The sequence below is a fragment of the Anabas testudineus genome, chromosome 10, assembly GCF_900324465.2.
Source record: "Anabas testudineus chromosome 10, fAnaTes1.2, whole genome shotgun sequence".
Classification (NCBI taxonomy): domain Eukaryota; kingdom Metazoa; phylum Chordata; class Actinopteri; order Anabantiformes; family Anabantidae; genus Anabas; species Anabas testudineus.
Window position 1 is genome coordinate 5,508,410 of NC_046619.1, and position 21,296 is coordinate 5,529,705.

The 21,296-nt window shown below is 39.2% G+C and overlaps 1 protein-coding gene across 2 annotated transcripts in view; it reads right to left on the minus strand.

Annotated features, from left to right (window-relative positions):
- The window catches only part of nrg2b (neuregulin 2b), a 38,493-nt gene that overhangs the window by 3,813 nt on the left and 13,384 nt on the right, over positions 1-21,296 (minus strand). The window contains exons 2-9 of one of the 2 annotated variants that reach the window (XM_026357021.1): positions 14,531-14,693; positions 13,707-13,825; positions 13,430-13,553; positions 6,995-7,053; positions 4,444-4,467; positions 2,100-2,202; positions 1,511-1,640; positions 741-868 (exon numbers count right to left, since the gene is read on the minus strand). In XM_026357021.1, coding sequence (XP_026212806.1) covers positions 741-868; positions 1,511-1,640; positions 2,100-2,202; positions 4,444-4,467; positions 6,995-7,053; positions 13,430-13,553; positions 13,707-13,825; positions 14,531-14,693 — 850 coding nt within the window. The remainder of the gene's footprint in view (positions 1-740; positions 869-1,510; positions 1,641-2,099; positions 2,203-4,443; positions 4,468-6,994; positions 7,054-13,429; positions 13,554-13,706; positions 13,826-14,530; positions 14,694-21,296) is intronic. The other variant, XM_026357022.1, reaches the window with a different exon arrangement.

Genomic DNA, 21,296 nt, shown 5'->3' on the forward strand with positions numbered 1-21,296 from the left:
TTCTTGATTGGCTCCCTTTTTTGATTTTGCACTGTCTCTTGTCTCCAAGTCAAATCAGTACGCATTGCTAAGCAACCTGAGTCCGCCATGCTTGGTCGCAACCAGCCAACAACACCAAAGCAAGCGGCCATGTTGTCGGATGAGAATGTTTTTCCTTCTAAAATCAGAAAATAGCTCCACCATTGCTGTATAGTGTAAAATACTGCAGACAAATCTGAGAAATCATCTACAAGTAGTTCAATAGTAAGTAGTGTTCTCTGCCTCAAAAGTGAGATTTACTCGTTTAAAGCTTTGTTGCCCAGTTTAAAACATTTGTTTGAAAAGTAACGTGTTACCTTAGTTGAGATAATTCAAATAGTTACATTATTCATTACATTTTAGCAGCATAACTAGCAATCTACAGTATAAAAATAAATTACATTTCTAAAGTAACCTCCCAACACTGGTCGACAAACAAACATGTCAACGTGACAGCCCATCATTAAATTAACATGAGTATATATTTCTTAACATTTGTGGAAATATTAGCCACACTAAAAGAAGTTGTACTACTCTGACAACAAAATGACAGCAGCTTACTGGAGGGTTTTATTTACCCATGTTACAAAAACACATTTTCCGACTTTGCCTTGGTAAAATCGAACAGCTTTAATCATGTCTGATATACTGTATCTCCCACCGAAAAACCAAATTGTGTCTGTGAGATCTTTAAAGTGTGTGTGTGTGTGTGTTAGGTCTACCTGGAAGCATGTGAGGCAGTGGTAGAGTGGTGGGATCGGGTCGACATTCGGCTGCCTGCATAATTGCCTGCACCCTCAGCTCCGTGGCTGATCACGCACTCTGTTGTGGGGACACTTTTGGAGATGTACTGCAATAAACACACATAGAAACACATTTTAATTCTCTCACTGGGTTCTTTTAAAACAACATATGAATTATGGACACAGTATACATAAACGTAAGTCTAAACAAATTAATCAAGACACCCCACTTTAAGTGGCATGACCCGGCCGAGGTTCAGGTTCTGGGAACTGTTTATTAATGAATATCTGAGGTGATTCTGAACACTTTATAGGACAGTAACATTTTATTAAGAGCACTGATAAATCAGTCTTTATTTCAGCAGCACTTTTCAGAATTACTATCTTGGTACTTATTGTCATTGTCAGATATCAGAGGCTGAAACAAAATCACAAATATTTGCCTCCAGTGCAGCTTGGAAACTGACCAGCAGCCACCAACTTTATGCTTGACCAGCATCTCTACTATAAAAACATATTAGTATAAAACCTGTCCCTCTTGTCAATAACTGACATTTTTCCTATTTTTACCTTTATTCTGGTCAGTTAGTATTTATATTTTTTTAAATTGTGGTTCCTTTTTTTTGCCTTTACAGCAGCTCTACCTCTGAGAAAGACAGGGGCGTGTCGTCATGTTGCAGGGGATCAACTTTACTTTACTTTATCTCCTGCACCAGTTTGAGCTGTGTGTTTCTACTGTCTGGACTCACATCGACCATGGGGATCTCTTCAGGACCGGGCCCGGAGTGGTTGGGTCCGTTGGCCAGCATGCGGTTGGGTTGTTCCACACACTGATTCTGGTTCTGGTGTAGGTGATTCTGCATTTTCTTTCTCTGCTTCCTGGACAGAATGTCACGATCAAGAAACAATAAGTCATGTGGGGAACAGTGACTGATTTTTACAGCTTTACATTTATCAATTCAAAAATAATGTTTTTCTGTCAACATAAACTAATCAGCAGTTACATAGTCCCATACGCAGTCCATTGATGTGACTGAACTAACCATGTATGTATGTAAACAAACAACTTTTTTTTTTCACTCACAGCAAATGGTAGAAAAGTATTTAATGCAACTGCATCTACACAAGAATTGTACTTAGAAATAGTGTGGCCTTTTGATTAAATAATACTCCACAACTTCCCTCCACTACATATACTTAACAACAATAATTACTAAAGTAAAGATTATTAAATACAACACATCGTTAGATGTTAAAGTGGTTTTAGTGGTTTGTCTGGTTGTTTTTCGTTAAACATCATTGATTATCTTTGATTAACTATTCCTCAAAGACACGTACTTGGTTTTGCAGTAGGCCACCACACAAACGATGCCAACCACCAGCAACGCCACGCAGATGCCCGTGATCGTCAGCACTCGCCTCTGATAGAGCTCCTCAGCCTCTGAGGATGGAAACACGTGCACATACAAACACGCACATGTTCAGGTGCACGCACACATTCATGATTTGCAGTCATACACACAAAACAGACAAAAATACACACACATACATCATGAGCGCTACTCCTTTGATGGTAACTACAAAACACAGTTTTCTCACTATTATCTACTGCCCTCTTATCCCCTGCTCTGCATGTACAAGTCCTGCGCTATCATCAAACTAACTTTCAGTATTATCTATACTGCAGTTATATTGTTCAATTACATATAGATGTGTACTTCTACAAGCTCATGTAAAAAAGCAGAAATGTGAACCTACATCCTGACATACACTTCCTGCTGTCCCTATACAAGTGTAATTACAGTGGCCATGAGGATGTAATGCTACAGGTGACAGGGCTCCTAATGCATCATGCCTGTACAGATGGAATAAAGAAAGACAAGTTGTGCAGATGAAAAAAACAGTGTTAACACCACAGTGATTTGGAAGAAAAAGTTAAAGTTTAGTGTTCACAAAGCTCACCACAACTGTCACTAAATTTAAAGATTTAAAGATCGAGATGTGCTTTTTTTTAAATTCATGTTTTATTTCAAGGTTGTTCAACCAACCTAAAATACACAATTAAATTACTTCAAAGTAGAGTTAAGCATATTTTTACTTTGCAAATCTATAAACAACCTTTTTGTATAAACAACCTTTTTTGACATACGTTCACAAAGGAACTTGTTTTAAATGTATGTCACACTTCACCACATGAAACACATTACATTTGAACAGGTTTGCGGTGAGGCCATGTGAAAACTACACCACCTAATGAAGGTGAATACAGACTGGAGGAGTGCTGTGGTGTAACACTGTCAGAACTGCAAATGCAACGACACAGTGACAGAGGGAGCAACAAACAGATCAGGACATGAGGGGACGAGGGAGGAAATAAAAAGGGATAAGCAAAGTAGTGAGGAAGGAAGAGCCACATAGACAGAGGGAGAGGAATTGGGCTGAGAGGGAAGCAGGGACGTGTCCAGGAAAAGGCCTGGGGAGAAACTAGTCCCCAGAAACCAAAGACGGGCCTGACTGTCCCCTTATCAATTATAACTGGATTATAGGAGTCCTTGGATCGTTAGTTATGGCCAAATTAAACTCCATACTGGCTAATAATAGCTTTTCAATGTCATATACTTTGTCAAAGACAGATATTTGTTACTTTTAATGTTTGTTGGTAATTTGTACAAAACTTGGAGCAGTACACCTACTAACAATGAACAATCTGTAAGGAAAATTATCTGTGCATTTCAGATGTCCAAGTTTATTGGTAACATTTCGGAAATGTTATCAGAGTGAAAAAGGGGGCTGATAAATCAAAGCCTGTCCTAATTCTACACCTCACCTTTCCCCCTCTTTCCTCCCTTGAAAAGCTCTAGACACGCCACTGAGCAGGAGGGAAGGGGGGTCGCGGGAGGGGACGGGAGAGGACGGGAGAGGGAGCGTTTCTAAATAAAGGGCCTCTGTAGGGATTGACAAGCCTACGAGAGCCTTGGCCCGGCAATTGTGTGTGTGTCACAGGGTGCTGATACAGAAAGGCAAAGGGAAATGGGAAGGCGAGCTCGCTGGCACAGTGGAGCCAACAGCAATCGTGATTTAGGACAGGCGAGCTCTTGACTCTGACACTGAGTCAATCAAGGGCAGAATAATAAGCACAGACTATGTGGTCAGGCCTTTTGCTGTTTTTTGGCAATGCTCTGCAAGAATACTCGCAGCTTGCATGTTTTTATTCGACAGGCTGCTGAAGCTAATATGCACACTGCCAAAGCCCAGAGGACGAGCCAGATACTTGTATTTATCGATGATGTGAAACATTCACTGATTTTTGGACAAAGACAGGAGCTTTCGCCCCAAAATGCTGTCCAAATAAACACAACTTTGATTTGTATCAAGGCCCATTAGACTGTGAACTAATGCACCTCTGCACTTTCTTTCATTAATAGTGTTAATCAGTTAATTTGTCTCTTTCTTCCGTACCTACATGTATCATCCCAAATTCGTCAGAGTAAAAGAAGAGAGCATGCAGAGGGGGGGAGGTTACATGTCTTAAAACCAGGTTAGTGGGCAGGGGAAAAAGAAGGACAGGTTGAGAGAGACCCAGTTGTTGGTTTTAGAAAAAAGATGGCACAATAATGTGTGACTGTGAGAGGATCTTGGCAAACCCTTTAAGCACAGCAAAATAAATAATAATGTTCCATACCCATAAATTCAATTCTGAGAAGCTCTGCCAGCGCAGAAAGTTGTCGAGGTAAAAGGAAAGAGACACATAGGGTCAGGTGTAATGTCCACTTTGGAGCAGATGTATTATTTTCATGTCCTGTATACACTTAACCAGGATATAAGTTAATTAGTGTTGTCAGTCAAAGCGATTGATATGTATACGTCCAGTAACAGACATACAACTCAGACAGCCTCAGCTCCGTGACCCCCAGATATGACAGGGAAACAAAAACAACCCATACCCAACAGAATCAAAAGCGAAAGGGAGAAAATGAACCAAAAGGCAGTAGGAAGAAGCCAGCAGGCAGGAAAAGGCATGCAGAGACAGACGGACAAAGACAGCAAGACAAGAAGCCACATCACTTACTGCTATATTTACTAGACCTCATTTCTGGAGTAAACAACATTGGACAGAAATATAAAATGAGAAAAAAAAAACAAGACAAAAAAGAAAAAAAAAAACAAGAAAACAAAAGATAAAAAGCAGTGAGTTACTCTCCAACATAAAAACACAGTACAGTCGATGAGGCTGGCACAGCAAATGGGGGTGAGTGCTGTAACTCGTTTGACTAATGGCAATTGTGTGCCTTTGTATTGATTACAGCATACCTCTTGTAATGCACTTTGTCCCACTACTGCTGCATACGGCTATTATAACCTTTCATATGATTTACACAGAAATCATCTCAGCATCCCCAGTTTCCATGGCTTTGCATGCATTACTGGCCATGAAGAGGAGGAGAAGTCAGCCAATCTCCTGTCCAGCCTAACTTTAACTGCCCTACATTAACAGTGCTTTATGTTTGGATCATTAGAGAAGCAGGCGGTCACAAATCAACATGGACTTAGAACAACAGAAGGCGTTTCTTCAACTGAGTGCCAGAGAGCATCACGACGCAAAATAAAATCACACAAATTCAGCGAGGAGACAAGACTTGATGATGGGGTCAAAAATAAGCAGACATTACACTTCTGAGGATGGAAAATCTGTTGTAGGTATGAGTTTGACATTATTCTTCGTGGAAACATCCACAACAGACAAACAGCAAAGCAAGACGACATGTAGCAACAGTGTTTAACCCCTGGAAACAAGAAGAACAGGGTCATTTTCATCCCTCTGTTTTATTCTCTGTGATTGCCAGGACAGTAGTGTGATGTGGCCGATGGAGAGAGGTACAAAAGTAGCAGATCCAAACAAACTCTGGTGCATTGCCACATTTTTATGCACGTTTCCTGTGATTTTCATCCAACAGTGCCAGTAGTGACTGAATGTGTTTCAGTGTCGCTGCCAACGCAATCACAGATAACAAAACATATCTACTTTGCAGAATTTAAAGGAGCAGTTTGACATTTTGGAACAACTGAAACCTCCAGGTGGATTTAATGTTGTGGCTGATCAGTGCACTAACCAGCAAGTAAATATATTTCGCCCAAATGTCAAACTAGTCCTTTTAATGCAATACTTCTGTGATGAGAAGCAAAACAAGCGGCATCACTGTGGAACATATTAGAAGTCAACTTTAAAAGATTTTAAGAAGCATTTAGACACATGCCACAATGAGAGCATTTATCAGATGATCCATGGATGCTCAGAGCTTAAAAGAAAAAATAAATAAGAAAAACAGGTTATTGCATTCACAACAGTGGGTTTCATCCTGATCACTTTATGTCAAGAAACTCAATTTAAATGAGAATCAATATGACAAAGGTACTGACCCTCCGATGAATAACCATGAGTGATGCTTTCAAATCTCATTACCTTAAGAACTGAAATGTTGAACACAGTCAAACACTAAATCTTATTCCCATTCACTTGCCAAATTACGTGGATCTTGGACACACTGTAGCTTCTAGTAATGACTGGCAGTTGTTCAAAACAATGTCAGAAGGACTTATATTGTTCTCCATATAAAGCATTCAATTGTCTCTACTCCAAAAAGTTAAATCAGTGAACAGCACAGCCCAGAGTAAGGACTTAAAACCTTGTATTAATTGTTTCTATCCACATAGCTTTGCCACGATCATTTGTTTACTGTTCAAAAACTAAGCAGCATCCATGGACCATCTACAAAGAAGTGTGACAAGTGTTGCAAAAAAGTTGAATTTTGTGTGCTGCTTATCTCTGTCTCCTCTGTTTCTTTTTGTGCATTTCTCTGGATGAAACTGCAACAGAAAGGTTTGATGTGCAATTACCAGCTTAAAAATAAACACCTTAAGAATTTTGCTGCTTTCCAGATCTAGAAAATTTCAAGCAGACGAAGCAGTGTGATAAAGATCTTACGTGAAAAATTAGTTTACCAGAGGAGCACCACAGGGGAACCAGCGGAGACAGGGAGAAGAAGGGGTGGACACAGAAGCAAGCCAACTCGCTCACATACACACATACTGTATGTTACCTTACAAGAAACTCTTCAAAGAAAGTCTGCACACACTCAAACACACACACACACACACAGCCCACACACCAACGCTTCCAATGTAGCATGCAGCACCTCGGTGGAAAGGAGACAGACAAGAGCAAATGGACATACTGTAGAAACCGGCCATGACGGAGTTTTGACAGCGGTCCCCCGTATAGTCATTGGGACACCTGATGAAGGGAAAACAAGACACAGAGGGGGGGAAAAGGGGGTGGGGGGTGTTGGTTAAAGATACAGAGGGAAGAGAGAGGATAAAACAAGAGGAAAGAGAGGAGAGGTACACAGAGACAGAGGGAGGGAGAGAGGAAGGGAAGGAGGGAGACATAAGAGAGCAGAGAGATGAGGGATTAGAAACAGCACAGTCCACCAACTACAGAGAGAGAGATGACCTGCATACCGTGACATCACCGCCATCAATATGACATCACTGCTACAATTAACAGACGTTATCACAGTCATGAGGGTCATGTGATGGTGGTGCAGAGAGTAGGAGGGGTCAAACAGCTGTTGACCTCCAGCCTCTCTCACGCACAAAAACACAGATGTACACACACACACACACACACACACACACACACACACACACACACACACACACACACACAATTGTCTTTTTGTAGATTCTAGACTCTCTCATAGTGCATCCATTTATTGATCTCATCAAACGCATGATTAAACAGAAGTGGTATGTAGCAAAGGGTATATTTGTGAGTGCATATTCAAATTGTCTTTCTGTCCTGTTGGTGATCTTTTTTAGCCAAGTGGGAGAAATGCAACAAGTTGTAAACACAGCATTTCCATATTAATACTTTTTTTAAGCATGTCATTAGGAATTCATTTAGAGTTACAGTATGTGCAACTAGAATACAAGTTGAATATTTACTCTTCCTTTAGCTTTTAGTCCAACACCTGGAAAAAAAAACTGTAACTTTTCCGGTTTATTACCAAAAAAATGCAGGGGAAAAAACTCAGCAAACATTGTGTGTGTAATGATTTGTTTAGATTCAAGATTCATGATTTATACTGGCTGACAAGCCGTCACAAACTTTTAACTACCAAAAGGCCTAAATCACCTGTAGTCTTAATATTTATTTAAATTTATACTAAACACATGTAAAACTGGCAACTTTTTTACAATGATAAAAGTAAAAGAGTATGCACACACACACACACACACACACACACACACATACACATACACATACACAAACACACACACAGCCCTCCACAGTGTGTGAGCATGAAAATGGTTGGAATAGGTTAGAGTATTTCTAGGGCATCAACAACAGCAGTAGTTTACATGCAGCTGCAGAATGTGATGTTTTGTTTCCGGATGGGTGGCGAACTGTCAGCGATACCACAGGCTGAATATGATTCATATTCTGGCATCAGCCATCAAGCTCACAAGACTGAAACTAACAAGTCTGCTCCTCACTACATCCTAGCACAACTTGAAAACTAATCCACATACATAATCAAGTATATAGTCATAAACAGCGTGTTTTTTAGTACTTTAGTCTGCATTTCCAACATGCATTTCAGCTAAGCAGTTCATCTCACCTCCAAAAGCCTCTCTCACCAACAAAACACATCATACATGTCTCTAAATAAGCTGATTCCTCCCCAACACTGGCAACAAGTCTCACGCAGGATTCAAACACTAATGCTCTCAGTACACTGAACTACAAAAAACTAACAGAGAGCATTACATAAACTATATTTTATCTTCAAAGATTTCCATATATCCATATTTCTAAAAAACAAAAAACAAAACATTCAAAAGCCATCCCCTTATCTGCTTGCTAATCAGTCAAACACGATGTCAATATTTTTGATATCATTTTCTGTAGATTTCAGTGTGTTGTTGTTGTTGATTTTTTGTTGTCTGCAGTTCTTTTCTCTCTCCTCTTTCCACTCATTCTAACCAGTTGAGGCAGATGGCCGCCCACCCTGAGCCTGGTTCTGCTGGAGATTTTTCCTCTCTCTGTCGCTGAGTACTGATCAGTACTGCTCAGTACTGTTATATAAATAAACTGAATTCATTTGAAATCTGTTTTGTTTTGTACAAAGCATGCATTTGAAAAATGTTCTGTAAAAGTATAGTGTTTTGCAGGAGGTGGTCTCTGACTGAGAAAAGAGTTCATGAATTTTGGTAACTGTGGTCACTGAATGCATTTTGCATAGAAGCAATGAAAATGGATTCACAGTTTGCTCCACATGAACTTCTGTTTTGCTGGTTGTATAAAGAGTTTTGACAATGTCACTTCAGTTTGGACCAATGCTTGATAGCAAAAAAAAAAAAGAAACTGTAATTCTTATCAGCTCTTTAAATGAAATACTGTACAACCTCATTTTAACTGAGAAAAAAAACGTTTTTAAGAGAGAGGTTCCAATTCTGAAATGTCTTAAGTTGTGTGTTATATTGGGTGTCACAGCTTTTACCCTGCCAAGCACAATTGATTTAATCTTTTTATTGCTATAATTGATAGTAGATCGGCTTTTACTGCAGTCAAATGAAAAATAGGCATGTTACAGAAAATCTGATCCAACTGCAGTGCACGTTATACTGTAGATGAATCACAGCAATTGATGGACCACAGTTTTATGCTCCTATGGGAGTGGCCCCATTACCATCATTATAGGACAACAGAAGCTCTCTGGCTTTAATAAGCACTATCGATTTATTACAGTGATCTAGTTTCTGGTCAACACATTTGTCCAGTTTAAAAAGTAAGGACCTTCGTCTTACCTAAGGTACCATCTTGTAACTGACTGGGTATCCTTTTCTCCTCTTTCTCACCACTAAAGAGACAACTTGCATTTTGAATCAATTACCGCAAAAACCCTCGGAAGAGCCCACTCAGCAATTTCCCATAGAGTTATAAATAGAGCAGAAGGAGAGAGAGAGAGAGAGAGAGAGAGAGAGGTGGGAGACACTCGGAGCAGAAGCAGCCCTATGCCGGCAGAGCTTTTACTGTATATCATTTCTTTTCTTTTCTTTCGTCTTCTCTCTCCCTGCTTCTCATTTACCCTCTTCTCTCCAGCCTCTCTTAATCTGCTCATGCTTCTTTCCCTTTTTTTTTTCCTGACTGTACTGTTCTCTCAGTCCTGGGAACAAGCACAGAAAGGGAGGGAAATAAGGCAGCACACCTTTTGTTCTAAGCATTTGAATGAAAGCAAAGCCTGCAATTCATTTTGTTATATTCATTATACAAAAGCAAATCAGCATCAAATTTAAGAGAAATGAAAACACAGACAGCCACAGACATTCTGTGCAGGCATCAATACTACCCTGAACTCATGGCATTTCTAGATTAGATCAGATTAAATTAACTTTATTGATCCATGAGGGTAAGTTTGGCATTTTCAGCCTATAGCTGGGAATACAGGGGCTAATGTTTTCTGGTGGCTGTCAGACTGGACTTCACTAACGATGAGCAGATAAATCAGACTCAAAGAGATACTGCATCTGCAACTCAGAAGAGAAAACTGTAACAGGTTGAGAGAAACACAGAGGAAAAGGGGAATATCTGTACGTGTTTTTCTCAACTTCAACCTACAGGATCTATTTTAAAAATAGCGTTACTTACCCCTTTTTATTGCCTGATTATTTGTTTCTGTGGATGGAAAAGGGCTCGCAAACACCACCTCTAATTTCAGGGATATCATCAATGATTGCTGCCCGCCAGTGCCAAACAGTTCACTGGTTTGGATCCGTGTGTGTGAGGGACTGGTTGTGGTGGTCGGGGTCTACATATCTCTGAAATGAACAAGCGGCGCAGACAGTCTACAGACAGCAGTCTTATTTACATCCTGTTATTCACTGGCCCCAACAGACAGGCCAACAAAGGATGACAAAGCTGAGAAGCTACAGTAACTCTCTGGGCCCTGCTGGCCAGTCTACTGCTACCTTACTGTAGTTTCTTTACTGATAACAGCGTGTTCATATGTAACATAAGGATGCACACAAGGTTGTACAATCCTGTACCCCTAAACTGCTACACACACAGCTTATAAAGTCTATAGTATATGCACCCTTGCAAACAAAGTTTTCTGCTTGTCAGCACCATGAAAAAAAAGTCCTGATTTATCCTTCAGAAATGACCGGAAAGGTTCATCAGATGCGAGACAAAGAGAAAGGTAGAGAGAGTGGAGGAGGGGGAAGAAAGAGACAGAAATGCTGAGAGAGAGTGAGAGAGATGGAAATAAGGAAACAAAGAAACAAAGAGTTCAGATCCGGAACAGACGCCAAAGGATCTAAGGATGGATCTCTAGCAGATACATCTAATTGTACAGGAAGCATAACAACAAAGCTCTTGATCAAGCATGGCTATATACGCCATCTGTTATCTACAGTGTCACGGGGAGTGTTTGTTACACATCTACAAAATGACCCAGTGTGCAGGCCAGTGCAGCGAATATACATTTCACTAAGTGGAAATCAAAGCTAAATTCTTAGCTTAGGTTAGCTCAAAGACTTTGGTGGAAAACACTGCATTAACCTTCAAGTCACACTGTACCATTACACATATATAAGAGATGCATATTCACCAGATAGTTTCTACTTCTACTCCCCTAACATGAGACGCTCAGCGCTAAAAGTTGTCTAATATCACTTTGCCAATATGTTGACTTGTATTTGCAATATCAGCTATTAATCATGACATAAGGATAATTGTTTTATTAGATTTGTTGTAAACTGTAACTTGTGACATTTCCATATCAATAACTACCTGATTTTTTCCTCTCTCCGAAATTAGTTGATGTAACACAAACGTGATTCATCTACAGTATCATCCAGTTCATAGAAATGTGTGTACTTGTTGTTCTAAACACCTACCAGTCTGGAAGCTCTTTCCTGGGGAAAAAAAAAAAACAAAAACGTCTTCCCACTCACAGGAAGTGATGCATTTATGTTTACAGATTATTTCAAACGAGCACAAAAAGAAGAGCTGGAGATTCAGCATGAGCAGTGGACTGTTTTCATCACTCCACGTCTAGAAGCAAAACTACAGCAACACTGCTATTATATTTCAGATCCAGCTGGCCATGAATGGACCATTAGTTTGTCAAGCTGCTCGTCCTGTCTCCTCCCTACTGGGACAACACAAAACAAGGTGACACACACAGTCACAGAGGAAAGAAGAAAATGAGGAATAAAAGGGAAGGAGACAACTGAATAACTAATGTTTGTCGAGGCCTGAGCTCTGTATGTACTCAAACTACTGTACGTGTGAGGGAAACCAAGGTGCTGATAAACTTTTCTAGAGTAATAAAAAGACACATACACACATATAGTAGGCTGCTCTGTGTTTGTGTGATGTGTTCATGCACTCGTCTAAGCTCGTGACACCCAAAGCAAACAACACGGCAATTACACAGTGTGTTGTCAGAGCGAAGAAGCTGGAAAACAAATAATATGATACTGTACTGTACTGTACTGTATTGTGAAAGCGGTGAGAATTGTTACAGAGAAGGGGACACTAAGCGGACTGTACCTTCATAATGTTTTCAGTAGCGCCTGAAGGAGAGAACTTCAAAAAATGTGGAGAATGCATTAAACATGTTTCCTTCTGATTGTGCCTTAGTCAATAAAACCTATGCTGTTGCAACACTGGAAGATGGTGAAGGCTTCAGCTTCCTCCACAATCCCCTGCATACAGTCAACTTGGAAAGACACGTCAGTCTATTTATGGAAATCCACTGGCTGCATTGGCTCCATTTGGACTTTACACTGTTCAATATATTAGTATCAACAGTTTATCAGTTAAACTAGGGACCAGTTTTATTATAGTACGACAAAACAGTTCAGCTTCAAATCTGTTGTTTCCTTCGTTTTACTGAGTGAACTCAACATGCAAGTGTTTTGTGTCCACATAGACAATAGTGTGTCTGATGACTTCCTGCTCAACTTTTAATTCTAAATCTATATGATAAAATTGGGCTTTCATGATGAGAATGAGAATGTTTCAGATAGCACATTGGTAACAGCATGTAAAACAATTACAGGTTAAATAAATAAAAAAAGTAAAGGAATTTACAGTCAGATTTGATTTATATAATTTAAGCCAACATGCACTACAATTTAAATTTCATCTCTGTTTTGAAATTTGTCTTTGTACAAAAGACTTGTTACTGAAAGCGTTTTCTGAAGCAAACCTCACTTAATGCAAACAAATACGATTTTTCCAAAATAAAATGTATTTATATATTTAAGTGTATTTGGACCAATCAGCCACAACATTAAAACTACCAGGTAGTTTTAATGTTGTGGCTGATCAGTGAATATATATGCAGAACCCCTTTTTGTTCTGGTAACAACTGACAGCAACCAGCCCTCAGAGTGCATGGATAGGTGGGCGGTAGGTGTATGTATGTGGGGAGGGAACAACCAGGGAACAGAAGACAAGGTAGTGCATTGACCAGAGACTCTGAGACCAGAGAGAGGGAGACAGAGACAGAGGGAGAGAGGGAGGGAGGAGAGACAGGGGGAGTCATACACAGTGATGACTGAGGGGATGGGGACCGGCCGAGCAATCAACTTACTTGCAAGACAGCTGGTTAATACCATGTATGAAGTAACAGTCTCCTCCATTGACGCAGTAGGCCTTTTCTGAATCGTTGCAGCGCCTGGCGTGACTCACACCCGGAGACGGGGTGGTGGTGGTCACTACAATGAGTAAAAACAGGAAATAGAAAATACTCTCACCGCTTTGTTAACCTAATAAGGTGTGCAAATGGTACTGGCCATTTTACTGCATATCAAAGCACAATGATGTAATGTAAAATGTGTAGATCGGTCGATAGATGTGTCGTGTCTCACAGATCTGCACGCTGATTATGCTCGTGGCGTTTTCTTGTCCTAGTGAGTTTTCAGCCACACAGGTGTAGTTGCCGGAGTCTTCCACACGGACACGACTGATCTGCACTTTTGAGTTTTTTCTTCAGTGAGGGGGAAGAGAGCAGCAGAGGCAGAAGAGAGGAAGAGAGAGTGATACAGGGCAGATAAAAAGACAGCCAGTTATTGTTTCAAAGATGCAGCAGACTTTTCTTTGACCCAACAACAACTGTCTTTTTAATGTCTCAACACCACACTCTACACATAAACTACACAGTGAAAATCAACTGATCCCTTACAAATACAGCAGGAAATAGTGGACAGCATTCAGTCCATGTGCAAAAGATGTAAAAGAAGTTCAGCTAATATAAGGTTTCAGCTACTAGATGAGTGAATGCACTGGATCTATCCTAGTATTATCTGTGTTTTGGCCCCTTTAGCTTCTCTATGTGAAGCTTCCATGATGTATCTGCAATGGCTCAGCAAGTATCAGTTTAAGGTGGAATAAAAATTGTGTACTTTGTAATAGAAAAATCTTTGTGACTTTATGAAACACCCAGTTGATTTGGGATAACTTAGTCGTCTGAAGCCTGATACTAGCTTTGACTTTCCAGCTGTCTTGCAGAAAGAGGAAAGTGTCTTTTACTCGTCTCTTACAGTGTAGCTGTAACACACCTCTCATTAAAGGGAGTTAATTGATTGATCCTTACTATAAAAACATGTTTACAACTTTAACTTGTGGGTTAACTCACTGTTGGTGTATGGTGCAGCTCTACCAACAGCCACTGTAGGAGGTGTAACACACTCACTTGTTGGTCTTTATTTTGAGGTCTCTGCCTTTCTGGAGCTCGTGTCCATCTTTGTACCAGCGGAAGGAAGGGCTTGGATTCCCTGACGCCTCGCACTTCAAGTACAGCTTGTCTCCTTCGATCAGCGATTGGCCTCGCATCTGCCGCAGCTTAGGAGCAGAAGCTGAGCAGGAAGAGCAACAGAGAGATGGAAAGAGAGAGAAAGAGAGAGAGAAAAAATCAAAGCTTGCATTATTGAAAGTGACTAGAGACATTCAATTAATATATCTATTTAGTTGTGTATGCATATGTGTGTTTATGTGGACTGCATGTGAATCTGTGAGTGACAGTTCAACACTGGTGTCAAAAACCTGAACCAACAGGTCAGAGTTCACATCAGATGTAACAATAGAATGAAGAATCAATGATATTTAATATATAAACACACACACACACACACACACACACACACACACACACACACACACACACACACACACACACACACACACACACGTACAAAGTCTAAATCCTGAAATGCAAAGACAAACTGAAAGGTTATAGGGAAAAAAATCTTCCTTCAGAAACTCTCTGCAGTAGATTTTCACTCTGGAGTAGCATGTGTGTGTGTGTGTGTGTGTGTGTGTGTGTGTGTGTGTGTGTGTGTGTGTGTGTGTTCATGCGTGTGTGTGTGCGTGCATGTGCTTTATCAGTCTCAGGAGAGTTTCACTCTCTCTCTTCACAACTTAAAAACTACAACAGACTGCATCACTGACACCAGCGCAGGCAACACAAGCACCCAGAAGCTAAAGCAAAGAGACAAGTCAGCACCAGCTAGCACCACACCACCACACACACACGCACAGCCAATGAGACACACAGCGTGCACTCTAACACAGCTGCCTATGTGCAAAATGTGGGCCTAAAACCTGCATGTGAACACACACATACACACACACAGTATTGTAGATATAGGGTATGCTTAAGCCCATGTTGTATAGGCCCATAGCTCCTCATAGCACTGCTGCATCTTCCATTTACACCTCATAGATGTATACTAGATACTGTACATATGTGGCCTCATGCATTTATATAAGACACAGTGAATGTCATGTGTTGTCAACCTGTCAGAACGTTGTAGCTCAGATTTTAGATCTGTATAAAATTTAGTTACGTCTTACAATCACATAGAACATTCGAGACATAAAACACAAATTTTAACAGATTTGTGAGATGATCAGCAAAAGAAAACAGGAATTAATGGATTTTTCTATTCAACACTGTTATGCAAATTGTAGGAGTTGGTTCATTGACAGTTAGTGGCACTCATTTTCCATTTGGGTGCCATTAAACCACTTCAGTAGAGGACACATCGAGATGACTTAATGAAAAGTATGTCAGTCAAATCATAACAATGTAAACAATGTAAGGAAACAGACAATGAAATACATAATTAAAATATGCATTAAAACATAATGCAGTGGTTTGCAAATACTCTCAAAAGACACAGGTTGGAATCTCATAACTTTAACATAAGTTGCAGTTAGTTTAACTGGTAACAGGTCAGTAACATAATCACCACTCAGTGAAGTAAAAATGTAGTAAAAGTCTAGTATCAGTCCAGTTTCAATCAAATATAGGTCTTGAATCACAGAAATAGGTTGTTTTGAATCAGTCTCACATACAGCATCCTGTATACATGTATACTTTTATTCTTTCTTTATTTAATACAGCACTTGAATATCTTAGAAAATGAAGTTCCCCTTTTAAAAAAATCAACATATTCATTAGGAACTAAAAGGCTTTAGAAAAGCTACAGACAGAAAAGTAAAGTCAGAATATTACAGTACAAGTCAGTGGAGGAAAAACAATACAAACACGCAATGGAGCTTAAAAGAAGAACCTCCATGAAGTGCTCTCCAAACAGCTTGCAGTTATGTAAGTAGGATTTAAGTATGATTTTTAGACTCATAACAGAGCAAGTAGTACATCCTTAAATCCAGTTCTCGCAATTGAGAGAATTGTGAGATTTAGGTTTGTCACAGACTACAAACTAGAAACACAGTGGGGATGTCTGATTCCATGTCACGCCAAAGTAAGGAATCTCAGCATCACTGCTCCTCCTGGCTTGTAATAAGTTATAATAAAGAACAATAATTTAAATTTATCCACTATAACTGTGTCCATGAAAAGACATGTGTGGTCGGACAACAAACTGACCAAACCAGTGCTGTACTCCTGTTTTATATAACTGTCATCTCACTCATCAGGTGGACAGTGCACATACTGTCTTTTCTAGTTTAGTTTCCTTTATTTAACGAGGCAAAATCTTATTGAGATTGCAAATAGGATTTTCAAGGGAGGCCTGGCAGACCTGGCAGCATCAACATCATAGTTACAAGATGATCACATATTCACTTTGGCTTAGCTGTACTGACTAAAATAATTATTATCATGTGAATGTATATGTAAAATACCTACTGTCTAGTAAATTTAGTGAATGCAGTATTAAACCTTTGTGTCTGGTTCAGAAGGACAGTGCTAGCTAGAAGGCATTACATGAAACCTTCTGTGTGTAACTCACTTTAAAAACAACCACGAGTTAGCAGAGTCCTTTATTATTTTAGCAAAAATGCAGAAAATCAGACCTCGCCACTTAACTACACTCATGACAAATAGTTTTTTATAGGACAATCAGCAGCCTGCTCGCTGTTTTCATCCATAATTTTGCTTTGGATATTCTGCAGGAGACAATGAGGAAATCAGGGGAACTGTAATCTAATAACAATGTACCACATGTGGAAAAGAGATGAGATTTCATTGTGGGAGGGGGGGGACTTAAGAGCAATTCCAGCGGTACAGATTTGACATTTAGACGCACAATGACAAAACACCCTTGAGAATAATAATCTGTGTTTGTATTACACTTTTCAAAAGCTCACAAAAGTTACAAAGTGCTTCACAGTCAGTAAATACATTAGAAATAATCTACGGCACATTAACTGGACTTGCTACCAAATAAATTGCAGAAAAAATAACAGGAGAACAAAAATAATATAGCAGGATTTGCACATATAAAGTCCTGTAAAGATATTGATTTTGCCTAATTTTAAGGAACTTCTTCAGCATCATTGGTAAAACCTTCATTTTAAAGGTTGTGCTACAAAGTTGCTCTACACGAACTGCAGCTGTTAACATATTTGGATCTTTTCACTGTCGCAAGGTGGCAAACCAAAGAAAAAAACACAGACAGTATGATAACTGTGACTTCTGCAAAACCAGAGAGTTCGTTTAGTGTATGTGTGGGAGAAAGAAAGAGCAGTGTTAAAATGAAATTCAAGCACACACACAGCACACACAAGGAGGAGGTTAAAATACACAGAAGAGAAGCAGAGGACGGCCAGTTTGTTCATAAATCCAGTGTTAAATGACAGTCAATCCTTCTGTCAATCTATTAATCAATGCCTGCAAACTACCACAACCGGTCAATACAATCACATTTGCAGGAGCACTCCAGCTTCTCTTACTCACTGCTGCTCGCACTGCACCGACACAGCTGTGCATTAGGCCAAGGTTTACGTCGACACTTTGGGAAATGCTCTTGTGTTTCTTGCTGAGAGTTACATGAAGAGATTGATATGTCTCCCGTGTCTCTTTGATAAGTACTCACCTAGAGCGAGTTGACTATTAGCCTAGCTTAGCATAAAGACTGGAAGCAGAGGGAAATAGCTAGCCTATCTCAGTCCAAAGCTAAGAAGCAGATTTACAAACACTTTAAACCTCAGTTTATTTGTTACATACAGTTTTGTTTATTGCAAACTGAAAAATAAATGTAAAATATTAACATGAGATTTATTAAGGTTTATCAAGATATGACAAGATCTGCATCGGGGAAAGTTTGTTAAACGGAGTTACTTTTAACAAAAAGGTCCAGTAAAAATATTAGAACCTGATAGATTAGACCTGAAAAATCTGAAGATGTTTTTTTCCAAATAGATCTGTAGATGGTGCATAAAGCAGTAGAGAAGGCACGATAAACATTTTTAAAGGATTATGTTTAGGCACTCAAAGCAGTTGGTAGGGAAAGATGCTGCGATTTCCAAAGCACAGCTCATACCCCAGCCCCTGTTTCGCAGGGTGCAATGTAGCCTAATGTTTCTGAAGTGTCACGTCTTCTTCGACTGCATCAACTAACAAACAACTGTTTCACGTGATCCACATATTTAGCAAATTGGCAAATAGAACTGTAACTCTAGTGTCACCACTTTTAAACACAACATTATTCCCTTTCTAGAGCTATTGACTAGTTTGTCTGTTGTGGGCTAGTGTAGAAAAATGGCAACCTCTACGAAAGGGAACCTGCTTTGTAGATATAAAAGACTCAATCTGAGCTAAATAATATACAATCTCTGATATTTTTCCAGGTCAAACACTAATCCCAACATATTTAAGAGCGCTATATTTAGTTTCTGCTGATGCCTTCAAATCTTCCACACTGAACCGTTTAGATTTGGGTAATTCTGAAGAAGTAAATAAAAGGTTTGGAACAAGACAGTCACAGAATTGTCAGTAGATTGTTTAGTGCAGATCCAACATGGTGACCCATAAAGAACTAAAGTCTGACATTTACTGTTCAACTATGTTTTAGGTAGCTGAAATATTTTCTGCTATTAAATCCCATTATAATACAAGAAGCACCTATAGCGACACTTTGACCAACAGGTATTCGGGAAATAAATGTCCTGTGGCTTTTCCATCTTCAAAACACATTATAATCTATCAGTATATGAAACAAATAAAAACCTTTGATATACATGTATATTGTTTTAATATCAAATTCTTTTTCTACCTGTCGAAGAAGACTAATCATTTCACTAGTATTTTGGAAAATCCTTGAATCAAGGTGATTATTTAACTCTGCTGCCACATTTTTGTTTTAAGAATAATAAGACTGCTAGCCTATATTTCTTTAAAATCACAACTCCTCCAGCAGCTCCACTTAACCACAATCCAGATGAGACTTGTCTCCTGATGTGTCTGAGGTGAGACAGTCGGGCTTTTATGCAGGTGAGTGTGGAAATGAGTAGTAGAAGTCAGCCTGAAGCAGCTGTGAGTGGTGAACATGGTTACCAATGAGCTCATCCCTCCCTGGGACGCTCTCCTCAGGCAACATAAAGGTTTCGTCAGCCCGGGAATGTAAGCTGAAAACCAGCAGGAAATTACCCTTCATGGATGTGACATCCACATTTCATGGGTGTGACAGTGTCGGATTGATTGATTCAAATCCCCGCCCGAGTTTTAGCTAATTTTAAGCATCTGACTAATTCTTTATGTCACTCTGGGTATTCAAACATCCTTGTGAGTATATGCCTTATATGTTTATTGTAAGGTTACTGTATTTTAATAAGGCATCACCACAGACCTTGTAGTCTAATGTCCATGTGCATTAATCTGAATTTACATTGAAAGATGACTGATCAGTACATGTATTTCAATCAATACATAAATAAACAGGTAAATTATTATGGTGGACTCTTTAATTACTCATAGATTTAAAGAAGTAAAACATATAAACAGCCTTTCTGCTCACTCCACTGATGTTGCTTTATGTTCCAAATACTGAGGAGGAGTATTTCAATTTGATTAATATTTTCATCCAGCCTCATTAGACCCTCGTCTTTACTGCATACCACTGCAGGATTGTATCTACTGATTAATTGTAGAATAGTTTGTATTATTAGAAAATACTTACTGTATAAATAATTTACATGTTCCTAGGTTGCTATCCCCTTATTCTCCAAACTTTGCACTTTGCTACCAGTTACACAGTTACACCATTATTTCAAAAAGTTACCCTGTACAGTAGATTTGACTTAATTACTCAGTATGTCATGGGCTGTAATCTAAAGCGTTACCAAAATATGATAATATCCCAGTGTTAATTTAGACATCTTTATAAAAAGTTTTAAAAATGGACAAAAGAAAACCATTCAAACAAATCTGGAATTAACTGCTGTGTGTTGTTTTGTCAACTGTATAAACAGGGTTTTCATGGTACACTAGTAAATACCTAATATTCGTATTATGGAAATATAGATATACAGTCTTGTATCCACTTTAAAAAAGTAATAATATCCAAAAGAACTATTTACTTTCTCCTTTATGTGACTTACCTGTTATGTGATCTGCAAATAGACTGAACATCCAAGGTAGCTAAGGAATTCTGCAGACCCTGACAAAACCCTTTCTAAGAGCTCACAAGAAAAACTATTTTTAGAAGAGCTGTTTGCAACCATGTACAGGTTTTTTTTTTTAAATATTACAAATACAACAGATTTTGACTTGCCTTAATTTGGGAATGTTGCTGCTGAGATTTAGTTTCATAAGAAATTATTCTTATGACTGTGAACATAAAAAAGCAAAACCCGCACATTCGTTCTCAGTTCAAAAGAGTGAGCAAGAGACAGGGAGAATCTGAAATACATGTGCATGAACATAATTAGAGTACATTCACACAACCCACACAGCGCAGGCACCAAGCAAACCATAACAAGCCTAATTCTGCAGCTGCAATTTACGCACAGAGATTTTCCACGGCCCTGTGAACGTGTATGAATGTGTGTGAGAGAGTATACATGTGAACACAAGGGAGGCACACGTGCTTTTCATTCACCGCACTGATGGTTACATGAGAATGTGCATTCAATCAGTGTGTGTGTCTATATATGTGTGCTGGGTAAGTTGCTGATCCAAGCCTTCTGTATCACTGAGTGATGGGAGAATTCCT